Source organism: Panicum virgatum, chromosome 8K, assembly GCF_016808335.1.
Source record: "Panicum virgatum strain AP13 chromosome 8K, P.virgatum_v5, whole genome shotgun sequence".
Lineage (NCBI taxonomy): Eukaryota > Viridiplantae > Streptophyta > Magnoliopsida > Poales > Poaceae > Panicum > Panicum virgatum.
This window is the reverse complement of record NC_053143.1, coordinates 3,199,778-3,216,752: the sequence shown is the minus strand read 5'-3', so window position 1 is coordinate 3,216,752 and position 16,975 is coordinate 3,199,778. Positions and strand designations below refer to the sequence as shown.

General features: G+C 51.6%; 1 protein-coding gene across 3 annotated transcripts; it reads right to left on the bottom strand.

Moving 5' to 3' along the window:
• Positions 1 to 2,456: 2,456 nt before the first annotated feature.
• LOC120643550 (heavy metal-associated isoprenylated plant protein 33-like) lies at positions 2,457 to 5,291 on the bottom strand. 3 transcript variants are annotated; one of them, XM_039919937.1, is made up of 4 exons: positions 5,138 to 5,291; positions 4,783 to 4,862; positions 4,534 to 4,609; positions 2,457 to 4,349 (listed from the first exon to the last, which is right to left on the bottom strand). In XM_039919937.1, exons 2-4 carry the CDS (start codon positions 4,810 to 4,812, stop codon positions 2,944 to 2,946), a joined length of 1,512 nt encoding a protein of 503 aa, XP_039775871.1. In that variant the 5' UTR covers positions 4,813 to 4,862; positions 5,138 to 5,291; the 3' UTR covers positions 2,457 to 2,943. The 3 variants fall into 3 exon arrangements, with proteins under 3 accessions (XP_039775871.1, XP_039775873.1, XP_039775872.1); XM_039919939.1 differs by lacking the exon at positions 5,138 to 5,291 and having other exon boundaries at positions 2,457 to 4,109; positions 4,140 to 4,349; positions 4,783 to 5,131; XM_039919938.1 differs by lacking the exon at positions 5,138 to 5,291 and adding an exon at positions 4,974 to 5,131.
• Positions 5,292 to 16,975: the final 11,684 nt, after the last annotated feature.

The following is a 16,975-nucleotide window of genomic DNA, read 5'->3' as shown; positions in this document are numbered from 1 at the left end:
TTGAACCAAACGACAGCCTTCGCTTTGTGGCGGCGTCAGAGGAAGAGGCGTGGCAATCTATGACCACAAACTAAACAACCCTTTTAAGGCCCTGTTTAGTTTTAAAAAAAAATTCTATAATACCCGTTACATCAAATTTTTGGACATATGTATGGAACACTAAATATAGTTAAAAAAATAACTAATAACAGAGTCTAACTGATTAGCACGAGACGAATATTTTAAGCCTAATTAGTCCATAATTGGAAATTAATTGTCAAATACTCACTCCATCCAGTTTTGATAGATATATTTTCATATGGCACAATGACCAAGGGCACCAAGTATGTTTATCAATCTAATAAATGCAACACAGACTTTTTGTTAGTCCTCAAATGTTTTAACTAGGAACTCTTCGTTACTAGAGCTATTTATTGCCACATCTCATACCACTAGCAAATATATCTATTACTTTTGAATATGTGAGTTTTTGAAATATATCTATCAAAACTGGATGGAGAGAGTAATAACTAAAGTGTTATAGTGTAAAAATCCAAAAAAAAATCGAGAACTAAACCTAATTAGTATCCCTTGGAAGCAATTAAACCAACTATCAAACCCCTCTCCCCTCCGCCATGATTCAGCTCGCAACACCACCCCCAAGACATGGGCATGGCCCCCCTGAACTTTGCCCCACTTTGGGCAGAGTACAGGTAGGTGTTGGAAATAAATATTTCAGTTAAGATATTGTGATCTTCACTATTAAGGAAGCGTTTAAACCATCTAAACGCAATTAAGGAAACCTAATGATAAAACCCTAATGGGCTGTGATCAGCAGGCCCAGTAGGCCCGTTTCCAGAGGCTGGCCCCCAACCCCACAGTGTCTATAAATATAAGGTCGTGGTTAGCACCTTAATCACCCCATTCATCTCATTCTAAAACCCTAGCCACCGCTAGTCTGATCGCTAAAGGCACTGGAGGGGTTTGGAAGGCCAAGCACTCCCGTTTGGCGCCGAAGGACGCCGATTCGTTGCTGCATCTCCTACACCGACAAGAACGCCTACTTCCTCTACGGATCAGGCGTAAATGGCTGCTGCAACTGCTAACGCTGGTATAATGTTTACCAATTTTTCCGCATTAGATTGATTTGTCATGAACTAGATTATGTTAAGATCTTGGGTTATTAGCCTCTAATGTTTAAGCCTGGCTAATTCTAACAGTAGGACGCCAGCACTGCTTCCGAATGGCTTTGGCTCTGGAGGGACGCCCTCCATTCTGCTGACAACAACATTAATATTTTTCTCTCATAGTAAATCAGCACTAGTTACTAGTCAGCAGTATTTTTTCTCACAATAAATCAACACCAGCCAGCTTAGTACTACTGTCAGCTCGGACAAGACTCATTTCACATTGTTTTTGTTTTCTTTTTTTTGAATTAAACTCATTTCGCATTGTTAAAAAGGGGGAAAAAGAAGAGAAAAGGAGCAGCCTGCTCATTCTGATTGGAGCAGCTCCATCATCCTCCCTCCACGTCCATGATGGCCTCCACGAGCCCAGGTCCCCCGGCGCCGCGGCATTGTTAATTAACCCTAATCCCAGGAGGAGGAGGACGCCATCATTGCTGCCGCCGGTCGCTGCTTGAGATGCCGGTGGATGATGGGCGGGCCCCCAGCGACGAGGCACCCCGACACGGGGATGGATCCTCCGCCGCTCGCGACACCCGGCGCCGAATCTCGAGCACCGCCGAGTTTACGAGCATCGCCACCATGCGCGGTTCGGTGGATTAAACGGCTACTCTACTCCTCCCAAGATATACTTAGTCCCCTAAACAAATGGTAACCTGTCCTGGTAAGATACTCTACCACCACCAAAGAAATCTCGCTCTCTCTCTCGCTCGCTGGCTGGCTGCATCAGCCAGGGGAGGTGCGGTAAGAGTTGAGACCTGCAGCTGCAGCTTCTACAGAGCTTGTCCGCCCTTGTTTCTGCAAAGGTTTTTACTGGGGGTAGTTGGGCAGGCCGATCGCCCCTCGATCCATCAATTATCACTGCCTGCAATCCTGGCGCGAGCCCAGCCCACAGGCCTGAACGTACGCAGCTGCTACTGCTCCTGCTGCTGCTAGGCGACAGCCATATCTATCTATCTCTGCTCTGCGTTCTCTCTCGCCTTGCCCCATCAATAATGTAAGGCGAGTGCAGCCGTGCAGGGAGAAGCAACCATGCCCGAATTTCATTTAAAATTTTAATCCGCGGCAGCTCCCCGTCCTTGGCTCCTCCACTCGCGAGGACCCATCACCACCTCCACTAGACCACTACCACAACCGAGAAACCCTCATCATGATCCTCCCCCTCCATTGCTGCCACCACCATCATCTCCTCCCTTCACATCAAGGAGCAAGGCCGGCACAAAGGATGAGCAAGAGTTGACAGCATTCCGCTAGCGAACCATGTCAAAGGATGAGGAAGCTCGAGCACAGCACTCACTGGGAAGGCATCATTGAGATTAGCTAATAACATTGTTCTGCACATTCTTCTACCATGCCTTTGCCATCACACATGGGGGCAATGCAGTACCACCTTCTTGAGCTGCTATTGATAGAGCACCACCATCTCTTATGACCACTATGATAATTACTATACCTACCTTCCCATCCAAGGAAGTTGCTTTTTTTTTTGTTCAAAGGAAGAAGAAAGTGAAAATAAACTAGCAAAGAAAAAGGAAACGGGAAAAGAAAAGGGGGGGAGATTCTAGCTTGCTGGTACCCTGCATACTACTAGCTAGTTTCTCATGTATACTGACCGACCGATCCAGGCACAGGCAGGTTGTTATTGCGACCACGGAGACGACGCTGACCGGTGCGGTGACCACCTGTGACCTGAGCTCCCCTCCTTCCGGTTGGTTCACTTTCTCCAAGGCATCAGCAGGAGAAAGCTCTGGCAGGCGGCGGCGAGCCGGCGACCTTTGGCTCACATCACCGAGCAGCTGTTGGTGGGGTTCTCGTCGCTGAACATGTTGTCATGCGGCTGCGGCGTCGGGTAGTACGCCGGCGGCGGGTAGGGCATCGCCGGCCGGCCGTACCCGTACCCGTACCCCGTCGGCGGGTACCCGGCGCCGCCGTGACCGTGGTGGCCATGACCATTCATCATCATCTGCGGCTGCTGTTGCTGCTGCATCATGGCCATGTACTGCTGCTGTTGCTGCGCCATGGGGTTCCCGGCCGCCGGCATCATCGCCGGCGCCGACGGCATGCCGCCGCCCGGGTAGAACCCAGCCCCAGGCATCATGCCGCCGGCCGGCATGCCGTGGACCGCGGCGCTGCCACCTCCTGGCTGCATGCCACTGCCACCACCCATGTGGGGGTGGCCCATCGGCATGCTGCCCATGGGCCCGCCGCCCATCTGGCCCATACCGGGGAAACCGGCGCCGCCCATCATGTTCGGCGGCCTCATCATCATCATGCCCGGCTGCTGCTGCGCCGGCGGCATGCCGCCCATCATCGGGCTGCCGCCCTTCTTGGCCTGGCCAGGCTGGTTCCCACCGCCTGGGGCGCCACCCTTGCCGTTCTGCGGCGGCTGCGCACCGCCGCCACCATGGTTCTGCTGCTTCGCGCCGGAGTCCTTCTTGCCGCCGTTGTTAGCGTTCCCCTTGATCTGCACCGGTATCTCGTTGCCGCCGCCGCCGCCTTTCTTGCCGCCGCCGTTGCCACCCTTCTTGTCGCCCCCGTCGCCGGCGGCCGGCGGCATGGCCATAGGCTTCATCATCATTTTGGGGTCGTCGTAAATGTCGTCGAGGCCGTCGTCCTCGAAGTCCTCGTCGTCAAAGTCGTCGAACTCGTCATCGAACTTGCTGCCGTCGTCCCCGAACTCATCATCCTCGGGAACGTTGAACCTGACAGCCTTGGGGTCCTTCGCCGGCGGCGCGGCCGCCGGGAACGGCATCTTGCCGCCCATGCCCATGAGCTGGGGAGGAAGCTTCATCCCCTTCATCTGCATCTGCTGTTGCAGTTGCTGCAGTTGCTGAAGCTGCTGCGGGGTCGGCTGCGGCATCGCCATCTTTGCATCTTTCGGGCCAACGCCGCCGCCGCCGCCGCCACCCCCGCCGTGTCCAGCACCCGCTCCACCCTTGGGCTGGCCCTTGCCGCCGGCGTCCTTCTGCTGCTGACCCTTGCCGCCGGCGTCCTTCTGGTTGTGGCCCTTGCCACCACCGCCAAGCTGCAGCTTCTGAAGCGGGCTTACCACGCCAGGCGACTTGCCGCCCCACAGCTGAGCGGGCTTGCCGGCCCTGTTCAGCTTCCTGATGACGGTGTCCGGATCCATCAGGCCAGACACCGTCACCTTCCCCTGCTCTGCATCTATGCTGCTCTGGTACACACCTGCATGTCAATCCAGCACATTTCTCTTAGGAAAAAAAACAAACCTTTTTTTTTTACAATTAACAGGTGAACTATCCATCGTTTCTGTTGAGGAGAAGAACAAAGTAGCACAGAACACACCCTGGCGAACACAGCTGAATGGAAACAAAAACAAGCAATTTGAGATTTTAAAAGCCTTTCTTACCATCAATCTTGTGGAGGATCTTCTTGACTTTCTTCTCGCACCCATCACAGTGGATGTTCACTTTTAACACGCAGATCTGGGGGCAAACAGGAAAAAAAAAGAGGTTAGCGAAATATATTAACGGCCGTAGGAGACAAGACATGCACGGTGAGATGAAATCAGGCTGTTAATACCGCAGCAGACACAAGAAGGAACATGAACATGGTGTATGTGAGCTGCTTGAGTTGAGAAGACGCAGAACAAACTCACCTGAACCTTGAGCGTGTCCTCCTTGCTCATCCTGACCACCTCAAACGATGCAGCCTCCAATGGCACAAGAGGGTTCAGATCTGGTATATGAGAGCACCCAAATCAGGGAGAGGAGAACAAGAACGGCAGCAACCGGCAAACACTTCTCATCTCTCAGTCAGTCAGAGAGAGAGAGAGAGAGAGAGAGGTGCCTTCTCGTTGGAGAGAAGGTACTTAAATGGCTTGCAGGAAATATTAAGCGCCTGCAGTGTGGTCCAGAGAAAAAGATGAATGAAGGGTAGGATGAAGAAGAGACTCCCTCTCCCTCTTCTCTATCGACCAACAGAGCTAAGCACATGGAGGAGTCTCTTCTTACCCTTTTTATTTTCCCTAAGGTCGCCTTTGGTTGGACCCTGGAAGCGGAAGCCTTTCCTTTGCTCTTAAGATTGTGAAATGGTGCTCTCCAAAAGACTAGCCGGGGGAGAGGCGGTTAAATAGGCTTTGTCATTTGTCAGCAAGTACATGAAGGTTTTGAACACGTGAAGTACCATGCTTACCAATGTCGGTTTCCCTATGTTTTCTTTTTCAAAGTTGCAGTTTTATACTAGAGACCTGGCGCGCCTGGATAACCTGTGCTGTTGTTACTACTTAGTATAACATTGCTTAATACACACTGCAGTTGTACATGGTACAGAGATACTATTAAACTGGGGACACGTAGTTTATGATGGAGGAAACATCAGTAGCAACTGTCTTCACAAATCAGAACAAAGATGTTAAATTGATTTGGTTAGGATGGTGAGATAGATGACGGAAATACAGTTGCGGCAAGGTCGGTGTCCGAGTTGGTTACAGTTATAGCTGTACTAACATCCAAGAAGCATAAAAGTATGGCGAGCAGGTTCACCTTACCGTTTTTACTGTAGCGGTAACCGTTTTTTTGAAAAAAAAATTGACTTTTGTATTTTTGAATTTTGAATCAGAAAACACCGTTTACCGGACCGGTAACCGCATCCCGCTCAGTAGCGGTATCGGGAAAATCACCGGTAACCGGCGGTAAGGTGAACCCTGATGGCAAGAGAAAAATATAGCAAGACATGAATGAAAGACATAGACTGAAGCTCTGGCCTGAACTTCTCAAAATGCTATGGAAAAGGAGTAAGAAATTTCTTGGACAGGAGACACATTTGAAGACATGGTGCCTCATCAGGCATTTCAGACTTCAGATGCAGTCTTTTGCTGGAAGTCCAATACGAGCAGTCAATTAGACACCTTAAGCACACTGCAGTGTTTTTGCAGAAGATATCCCTAGTTTCATTCAGAGAGACCAGCCTGAATTTATTGTTGGTAGGTTTAAAATCACTGGTAGATAGAAAATAAAAAAAACCAGAATTTCCTGTCTAGTTGCTGTTAGACTACTAATTACTAAACTTATATTCAGTGAGTCAGTGATGCATATATGTTTTGCTTTCTTTTGCCATTTTCTCTACACTCATGTTATCTTGTATACGGAGCCCATGTTCAAAGTTCATTGTCCAAGCATAGCATCATTTTGCAGGAGATTTCTTTTTTTTTTTCCATTTGAGCATACGGAGCCCAACAGAAAAACATTCAGAATCCATCCAATAACCATTCAGTCATTCTGCATTCGTTTGAGCATTCAGAATCTATCGAAACGTAATCTACAATGTCAATTTAACTTTAACTTGTGAAACATTCTGCACATCTCATATTCTCATTTAGTCCCAAGTCCCAACCATACTCACTTACTCAGTATAGCTGCCAGCCAGAGTCACTTACTCAGTATAGCTGCCAGCCAGAGCGCGCCGGCCGGAGCCCGGCCCCAACAACACCGCCACGGAGGCCTCCATCGACTCCGACGTCTCCGTGGCCATGACCCTGCTCCCTGCACAAACGCAACCAAGCAGGCCATGCCGCCATGGCCAGTTGGCCACCGCGCGCTGAACGGAACATGATCTGTAGTGAGGAGGGAGGTCAGCCACCTGGCCGCGTCCGGCGACCGACGGCGCGCCCGTGTCGCTAGGGCCTGGCCGGGCCGCCGTGCTCGACAGCTCGGTGGTCGTCGCGACGTCGCTCCTCTTCCTCCGCCGCAGCGGCGCGGCCAGGAGGAGGAGGCTTCGGGCCTCAGCGAGGTAAATGGGCTGAGGGAACTGGGCCGCTACTTGGCCCAGCCCAAACCAACGCGCCGGGCTCCAGCACGCGAGTTCCGATCCAGCCGCAGAGATCCCATCGGACGGCTCAGAATCAGTCCAGCCCGGACGGGGAATGAAATACCGTCCCACCTGGACGGTGAGCCGAATGCCGCCCACCCCCCGGGGGGACGGTGAATCGAGGGCCGGCCACCCCGGGACGGTCGGGGACGCGGCGGCGCCCGCGCCGGCGCGGCGTTCTCCTCCGCGCGTGGCTGGACGGTACCCTTGGTCTCTTCGTACTTGCGCTGCTGACGGCGCGCCGTCGCAGCGGGGGCTAGCTAGCCAGGGGCGACGGTGGGCGGCGCAGGCTCGCGGGCTGCCGGCGCGCGTCGTCGCCGTGGCGAGGTCGAGGCGGGGGATAAGCCGCGCGACCTACGAGGAGAGCGCCGCCATCGATGGCTCTGGCGTCCACATCCTACCCAGCCTTTCGGCTGAACGCGAACGCCCAGTTCCGTGATGCTTGCTTCCTGGCATGCCGGAGCAAGGTAGCGACGCCGCCCGCGCGTGACAAGCATGCACGCGCTTCGTTGCGGCCGGGAACAGGGATGCCAGACGACCGCCGGACCGCCGATTCTTAAGGCATTGGCTCGTCCATGTGTTCATGTCTTGCCAGAGCGTGCTCGCTGGCAAGGCGAGATGCTTTGGGACTAGCTGGCAGGAGCGTAATAGTGTGCGTAATGTACCCATGTTGTTTCAATTCAGTCTGAAGATCCTCTGAACTAACTTCTATACAGCAATATCTCTGAATCTTATATAGAGAAAATGTTGCTCCTCGAAGCTCAACGAAGCTTAGTACAACTCCTCCTAGTTTGGATGAGATAAGGTTTCCATGCATGTCCATCCAGCATCATCAAGCAGCTTCGCCGACCAACGCCGGCGTCTGCACCAGGAATGAAGGACGTAACCCCTCGCCACGGTGCACGCATTGGTACGTGGAGAAGCAATAGGCCACAGGCGCGCGGGGCCCAGCCACGGCGAGCCCCGAGCGGAGGAGGAAGCCAGACGCCGCAGGCGCCGCCGGCGTGCCGGCCGTCCGGCTGCGCTTCCCGCTGGTGTCCCCGGACAGCAATGCGCCGCCTCCTCTACGTTCTGTTCGTAGCTTTCTTTCCTCCCAGCAACTGCGCCGCCGCGCGTCTCTCCAGTCGCAGAACACGCGCACCCGTGCACGTCCTCGCCGTCAAGCTCCGGCATGCCATCACCGAACAGCGAGGAAGCTAAGCTGCTGGCCGTTCTGCAGAGCAGAGGCTGCGACGAGGCCGACCGGGACGCACGCGTTCCGCTCCGGCGTTCTCCTCTTCGGACGCACGGCTTCTCGCTTCGCCACGGCGATACAGCGCCGCCGCGTCCGCGTCCGCGCCGTGCCGGCCGCGTGCGCCGGCGTCCCCGACCGACCAGGGGAGGACGGTGTTTCATTTACCGTCCGGGCTTCAGTGATTTTGAGCCGTAGGAGCCAACCTGTGCGGCTGGGATCGATCCTCGCGGGTTGGAGCGGGGGCGTTGGTTTGGGCCGCGCCAAGTGAAGGCCCAGTTCCCTGAGCCCATCACCTCGTTGAGGCCCGTAGCCTGGCGCGCAGCATTGCCACGACTGGTTGGTTGCTCCGGCGCTCGCCGCCGGCAGGGATGGCCGGCGCGCAGCTTCTGTAGGCGTCGAGAAACAGAGCAGCACTGCAGGTTGCCAGGTTGTCCTTCAAAGGCGGCGGCCGGCGAGGCCTGACTGAGGCAGCCATTAAGCCATACTGCCATAGTACTCTGGCAGTCTGGTCTCACGGCAATGGCGATCCAATCAGGCCCTATCTGTCAAAACCAAGAGGCAAAATGCTGCCAACAACAAAGCTGAACACACAGACACAGTTGACGAGCCAAGAGAATTGGTACCCATCATCAACTGATTATGGCAGGAAAATTGGCTGCATCTATGTAAAGAAAGAAACACAAGGATCTTCAGACACGGAACAACAGCTGAAACAGCAAGGCTGACAATAGGTGAACTGAAGATCTTCCATCAAGCTCAACTCTCTCTTTCCTAGCTCGGGGTTTTCTTTGGCAGGAAAACCAGAGATTGTTATATGTAAATGACTTCTCACCGCGAGTTTTGATAGCTGAGATCTGTCTGGAAGACAACTATTTCTGGTGTCGAAAAGGATGCAGGAAACGAGACTCTGAGGAAGGAGCCCTCGCATTGCGAACGGTACATTTTCTGAAGAAGGCAGAATGGTCTCCTTTACGGCTTTACTGGATTCTTTTACAAAAGATATACACTGGTTGATGCATCATCATGCATGCAGAAAATCTAACTCTGGGTCACGATCAAACCTCAGTGTAATTTCAATGGATATCATTTGCCTGGAAAGAAAGAGCAGAGCAGGTCCTCCATGGCTGGCTACTCACTAGCCGCTAGAGATTAGTGGCCTGCCCGGCGCCGGCGCCGGCGCCGGCGCCGCCTTGGCTACTGTGAGGTACTGGAACACGAACCCGTCGTAGCCGATCACCGTCCAGGGGCTTCCAAACCTACAGGATTCATCGCGAAACAGAGCATGCAGTGCAGCAGCGAAGTGCTCGGTCCGTTGCCTTGTTCCGGCGCGGCTGTCCAGCGGACGGAGATGGCGAGCCGTCGGCGGCGCTCCCTATAGATGGCCAAATGGGCGGCACGGCACGACCCGGCCCAGTCACGCCTAGGCACGGCACGATTAGGCACGGCACGTCTGGGCACGAAAAGACTTTCGTGCCGTGCCGTGCCGCCCAGCGTGCCGGACTTGAGGCCCAGGCACGGCACTAAACCCTTTCGGGCCGTGCCGTGCCGCCCGCCGGGCTCGTGCCGCCCAAGTGCCCAGGCACGAGACTAGGCACTAAAATCGCAACATGACTCATTCAACAGATCAATTCATCTTGAGTAACAAAAAATGACAGAAATCGATAAAATATCAAGGATGAGCTGTTTTGTGCAATGGTTGCCTCATTAAAAACCTATCTAGGTAAAAACTCACACCTCGTGAGAAAACCCTAGATAGGAAAAAAGAGTACAGCCCAGCTCATTAAGTTCAAGTTCCAGTGTTAAGTTAACCTCATAGTCATGCAGTGCAAATAAACTATCCTATTACACAGCAGCTTGTGCTGGAGTTTCATCAAGGTACTGATCTTCATAAGCTGCCTGCAGGTCTCCATCCTCCACCATGTGCTGAGCTCTTTCATCTGCAGCCTCCCAGTCTTTGATGCATGTGAGCATTTCTACCATCTCTGGCTTCAACTGACGCCTCCTCTCCTCTATGATCCTGCCAGTTAGACTAAAGGTAGATTCTGAAGAGATGGTAGAAACAGGCATAGTTAAAACATCCTTAGCTAAGATAGAAAGTACTGGATAAGACTGTTTGTGCTCATGCCACCAGGTCAAGATGTTGAAATCATCATCAAACTGGTTGACAGTGTCACTATCTAGGTAGGCAGTAAGTTCAGAAGAAATACCATATGTACCACCAGTGCTTGCTGCTTGCAGCAAAGCACTTGCAGATGTCCTTCTACCAAGAGGAACAGTAAAAGAGCCACCAGCACCAACACTGCCAAGACCAGACCCAGGAGAAGTAGTAGAAGTAGAACCATCACCAAAGATCTTACCCCATTGAGCTTTTTTCTTACCAGTAGAAGGTTTATGTGTAGGCCTTGCCAATCTAATAGAACCAAACTTGCTTTCATACTTGCCAAACATGTCAGACAGAGCAGCTCTCACAGAGGTAAAATAAGCAGAATAGTCAGTACCAGTTAAACTAGAGAGCAGCCTGAGAGCATTGCTAAAACCTTTTATTTTAGCTCTAGGATCCATGATGAATGCAATGGAATAAAGCAGAGGTATGTCATTCCAATACTTAAGGTATTTAGATTTCATAGGAATTACCACCTCTCTAAGCATTCTGTCATTTTCATAATTTTTAAGTTGTCCAGTAATTTCAATGAGATTATGCAATATAAGTGGAGCAGTGGGATAGTAAGCACCAGATAAGACAACAGTAGAATCATAAAATAGTTCAAGGAACTCTAGAATTTTTTCAGCAACATACCAATGTCCATCAGTTAAGAGATAAGGAGTACCTTCTGCTCTGGGGTACTGGGTTTGGATGAACACACCAAATGTTTGCTTGTGAGGAACAAGATGCTTAAGCATGAGATAGGTGGAGTTCCACCTCACATCCATATCTAATTGAAATTTCCTAGGCCTCACACCCACAGCAATACAGTAGGACTTATAAGCAGCAATGCGCTGGTTAGAAGAGTTCACAAATGAAATAGCAGTCCTAAATGCTTCCAAGTAAGGTTTAAGCCTTTTCAAGCCAGACTTAACAATCAAATTAATTATATGGCATGCACATCTCTGATGCAAGTATTCATCACCAATATAACCTCTAATTAAAGGTGTCAGTGCTTCCATAGCAGAGGCATTAGCAGAAGCATTATCTAGAGTGATAGAGAACACCTTATTAGTCAAGCCAAAGTCTGAGATCACAGTGTGCACACGCTCAGTAATGTTGTCACCACTGTGACTGACATCAATAAGGCTGAGACCCAACACTCTCTTTTCTAGTTGCCAATCAGAATTAACATAATGACAAACCACACTAAGGTAATCTTTCTTAGCATTACCAGACCATATATCAGAGGTAAGACCAACAGAGCTAACAGAATTAGAGCTTAAGTACTTCACAAGATCATCACGGCGTTCACTAAAGTACTTGGCAATATCTCTAGTAGTGGTCTGCCTACTAACAGGAGTAAATCTAGGGTTATGAGCAATCTGAATGTACTCTTTAAACTCATTTGTTTCACCAAACCCTAGAGGCAGATCAAGCTTTGCAATCAAACGGCACAATTGAGTACGAGCCACATCAGGACTGTACTCCCAGGAAACCACACTACCGTCAGCATCAAAACTAAGAATTGACTGAGCTCCAGACTTCTTTTTCTTACTACGGCAAGTTAGAAGATGCCGACTAAGATGGCCAGTGCCGCTACTAGAAAAGCCAGAAAGGATGGATTTGCAGTGAAGGCACTTGGCTCCATACCTGACGGTCTTACCATTGATCTGCTTGAAGAGCTTCTCGTACTCGTCCCACACCTTGGAGGTGCAGGGCCGTCCCCGCTTCTCGCCGGCGTGGCTGACAGAGTCCGGCACGGCACCGTCAGCTGCACCACCAGCGCCACCAGCGCCAGTATCAGCACCGGCACCAGCACCGGCACCTACACCAGCATCAGCACCCGCACCGGCACCACCAACACCAACACCAACGGGAGGGGGAGGGGGCATGATTACTTCCACATTACCACGCCGACCAAAAAGCTCCTCCCGTTCCTCCTCCATACCGTCCTCGTCGTCGCCCTCCAGGCCCATCATCCGCAACTCATCGTTGATGGTGTGGCCCTCGTCGTCGTCCATGGCCTGGAGGGCAGGCCGCACGCCAGGCCTTCGGCGCGTCACGACTTCGCGTCGGCCGGCAAAACCGAGGGAACCGAGCTGCCGGTTAGGGTCCAAAGACCCAGATCCAGCCCCCTCAGGTACCCCAACGGCTTTGCATCGGCCGAGCAACTGCGCAGAGAGGTCAAAAATATCAGAACAGGAGAAAGAAATCAAAAAAACTGAAAAAAACATGTTAGGGTTTAGGGACTTACCAGATCCGGAGCACCAAGGACGCCGGCGAGATCGAGGACGGCCGGATCTACGAGATTTGTAGAGGGAGGACTGGGTTTGGGGACGGATTTGAGTTGAGAAAGCGAGTCGACCGGTGAAGATGCAAAAGTAGGCAGGAAAACAAAGAGAAGAGGGTAGAGTGGACGGCCAACGGCGGTGAGCCGGCGACCGGAGTTGGAGAAGACGGTCAGATCGAGACGGAGACGGGAGGGGAGCGGAGAGGCTCGATCTAGGGTTAGGGTTAGGCGAGGCTGCGAGGGGAGCGGAGAAGCCGAGAGGGGTCGGGGGCGGGCGGGGCGAGTGAATGGAGGCTGGGGGCGAGCGAATGGAGGCCGGCGCCCCTTTACATACCCGCTCGGCCGCTCCGCTGGGCTGGGCCGGCAGCGCGCCAGCGCCTCCAACGGCTCTTTTGCCGGCCTGGCCTGGCGAGCGGGCCGTGGGCCATGCCTGGGCCGCCGTGCCGCCCATCGGGCCGATCGGGCCGGCTATTTCGGGTCGTGCTTGGACGTGTCCATGGGCCAGGATTGAGGCCCAAGCACGGCCCGGCTATCGTGCCCGTGCCGGCCCGAGCCCAATAATATTCGGGCCCGTGCCGTGCTCGGGTCGGGCTAATATGGGTCGGGCTTCGGGCCCCCATGGGTATCGGGCCAAATGGCCATCTATAGCGCTCCCCGATTCCCGCAGCCGCTCTGTCCTTGTCGATCGCGCGGCGTGTCCCGCCTCGGCCTCGCCACCGGGGTAGCGGGGGCGTTGACCGGCCGGCACTGAATGTAGTGGGGCTCAATCGGATCACTGAATGTAGTGTGGTGAGCTGTGCTTTGGTTTACTGGGTCAAGCGATTGCTCAGCCAATTTAACTTGCTACCCAACTGGATATGGCTTTGTTGGAGGCTAAAATTGGTAATAACCGAGGCCAACCGGTCTGACCGGTCTGGGCCTGTAATTCGAGTAGGGTTAGGGTTTCATGTTAAGAGTCCTATTGTAATCCGATTTTGAAGGGGTACGTTCTCCCCGGCTAATAAATATAAAGGCTGCGGCCGATTGAGTGTTTTCTAACCACAATCGAATCAATACAATCTCTTTTACTCAATCTCTCAAACTCTAATATTTTCCAACCCCTTTGCTGTTCTTTGCTCGTCTCTACGGCGTTCAAGGGTGTCTTGAGTGGCCTGCCGACCTCCTCAAGACAACCCTAAATCTTCGAGCTTCGACGGGGTCCCTCCCGAGCTTGAGGTTCTAGGTCTTCGCGTGTTTCTGCCTTCAACCGGTCTGACCGGTTGGAGCGGCCGGTCTGACCGGTCGCCGTCTGAAGCCCGCTGGTGACGATCGTTGAGATCCGCGTGTGCTAGCGCACCGGTGTGTTGACCAGATTAGCGTCAACATACTTTTTGGCGACTCCACTGGGGAAGAAGAAACAATCTACATCGGTTACGATGACCGGTGATCTAGGAGATACTTCCAAGGTAGATCCGTTGAATGTTATCCGTCACATATGAAGATCTATCCGAGGAGCAGCGCCAGAAGTTCGAAGCCGACTTGAAGCGGCAGAACGAGGAGACCAGGGCGAAGATGCTTGCATGCTACGGGAAGACCCGGCAAGGTGTGATCGAAAAGGAAAAATTTGTCATGCCGGCGTTCCAATTTGCTACACCGCCTGCTCCTTCTACTACGACGTCGACTTCTCCTCCTATTGATGTTAGTACTCCCAAAGACCCTCTTGTTCACTTCTTGAGGGAGTTTGTGGATAAATTTGAGAAGTCGCAAACTCTCACGCAAAATCTCATATTTGATATGCATGAGAGGATTGAAAAGGGCAAATCCGTAGATACCTCTTATTCCACGAAGGATATTGCTCAGAATTTGGCAGCGCCTGCTTCTAATGATAATGTACAGTATGGTATGCCACCGAATTATTTCGCTGGGCAGTCACCACCGCTAGGCACCGTTCGGCCAACCACGGCCGAACCGGTCAGACCGGTCGTATCAACCAGTCAGACCGCTGCCTCGGCGGCAGGTTCAGTCAGATCGGTCCCTCAGACCGGTCAGACCGGTGCCATGGTGATGGCCTCGGCGTCCACTTCCGCGCTCGCGCCAATTCCGAGTTTGGCTGCTACTGGCCGAACTAATGAATTGGAGGGCTTTGTGCCGCCATATACTACCAGATCGTATGGCGAGCCACCTTTTCCACCTACTATGCCACAAGATGTCTGGGACAATTTGACTAAAAATAGTCCTCACAACACCGTACAGACGATGAGCGATACTGCTCCAGCAGTGAATCATCTAAGTTCTGGTGCTCAAACATCGAATGCTGAAAGTTATAAGGCCGATCTAATTAAAATAAAAGAAGATCTGAGCCAACTTTTTAGAAGCGAGCTGAGTCAACTAGGGTTAGCCCCTAGTAAAAGCAGCTTATATCAGTGACCGTACCCCGATGCTTTCGATTTGGTCCCTTACCCTTCGGGGTGGAGGGTTCCTGAGTTCATTAAGTTTAGTGGGGATGATAATCGGTCGACTTGGGAGCACATTAGTCAATATGTGGCTCAGTTGGGATAGGCTAGTTCCAGTAATTCTTTACGAGTTCGATTATTTTCGTTATCTTTAACTGGAATGGCTTTTTCTTGGTTTGCTTCATTGCCTCCAAATTCGGTCCAATCTTGGAACGAATTAGAGCAAAAGTTCCATGATCACTTTTATAATGGGATAATGAAGCAAAGATAACGGATTTGACATCGGTTAGGCAAGGCCGAGATAAATCAGTCTCGGACTACTTTAAAAGATTTAAAGATATTAAAAACCGATGTTTCAATTTGACTATTCTTGAAAAGGATTTAGCTGAAATTGCTCTTGGTGGTTTGCGCTCTTATCTTAGAGAAAGGCTCGAAGGCGGTGTGTATTATTCTATTAATGGTTTGCAACTTCGTACTATGAGCCAAGAGACTAAGTTTAAAAGTTGTAAAGATGCATATAAGTCTCATCGTTCAAACACTCATGTTGTTGAATATGATTCTGATTCGTCGAGTGATGAGGATAAAGAGGTATACACTGCTGAATTTGTTTGGCCATCGGCGGACAAACCTTCTTCATGTGCATCGCTTAAGCTGGTTCAAAAGAATCGGAAAGAAGAAATGAAATTTACATTTGATGTTTCTAAGTGCGATCGTATATTTGATAAATTGTTGCGTTTAGGGCATATCAAGATTACTCATGTTATACCTCCACTTGAGGAGTTAAAGCGGCGAGCATATTGTAAATTTTATAATTCTCATTCTCATGCAACTAACGATTGTAATGTATTTTGTCGTCGGGTTCAATCGGCCATGAATGAAGGACAATTGATCTTTCCTGGGATGAAAGTTGACACCAACACACATACCATTGGTCTGAGCAATGCAAAGGTGTTGCTTCAGCCAGAACAAGCCGAAGGAGCGGAAGGCAAGAATGTGGTGTTTGGTGAAACAAGGCCGAAGAATGTCAATGACAAGATTCTGGCCAGGAAGTGGTTCTGGAAAAGGCTTCTGATGGCAAGGAGCTGATAAAAATTACTGTCAAAGCTCAAGTGCCCGGGGGGCAAGAAAGTTCTTTTGCTGCTGCAAGTCGGCCTGCTGTCCAGGACCGACCGGTCAGACCGGTGTCACTGACCGGTCAGACCGGTAAGTCCCAGGGCCGACCGAGGACTTTCAAGCCCAAGCGTCCGGAAGAGGGTAGTTGGAAGCAAAATGTGCCAAAGATTCAAGGAAGGGTTGTTGCTAAGAAACCGAGCTTTGGCCAGCTTCTGAATAAGTACTCTAAGGCCGTTCAACAAGATCGGCCACTAAAAAAGAGCTTGGTCACCCTCGCGTCGAGGTGGTTCTCCAATGAGGGAAGGACCCAACAAATGCAGAGGTAATGTCGTCACTGTGTTCCCACCCCAGAAGGCATATGCTATGCCATGGATGCCTCTGGCATCAAATGCTACAAATCCGGTGTGGGAGCACGAAGGAGTCTGGATGCAGTGCTTCCCTATGCCATATCCGCCACATCATCATGGGGAAGGTTCCAGAACGCCGGTCTGGTCAGCAGCAATATGCTGCACCGGTCAGACCGGTCTAAGTAGAGACCGGCCCAATCTCATCCTCCAAAGCAGGAGTATCGTATCAAGAGGAAGGAAGATGATGTGCAGCCCATGCAAGTGGATTCTGGGAAGACCACCACCGATGATGTTGTGAAAATCGGTGATGTAAATGTGGTGGTCAAGGATGTTGGAAAGAAGCCGATGGTGTTTGGAAAATCGGCTCAAACTGATTCCTAGAAGCATGTGTTGGCCAATGATCATGAGGCCAGCAGCAGCG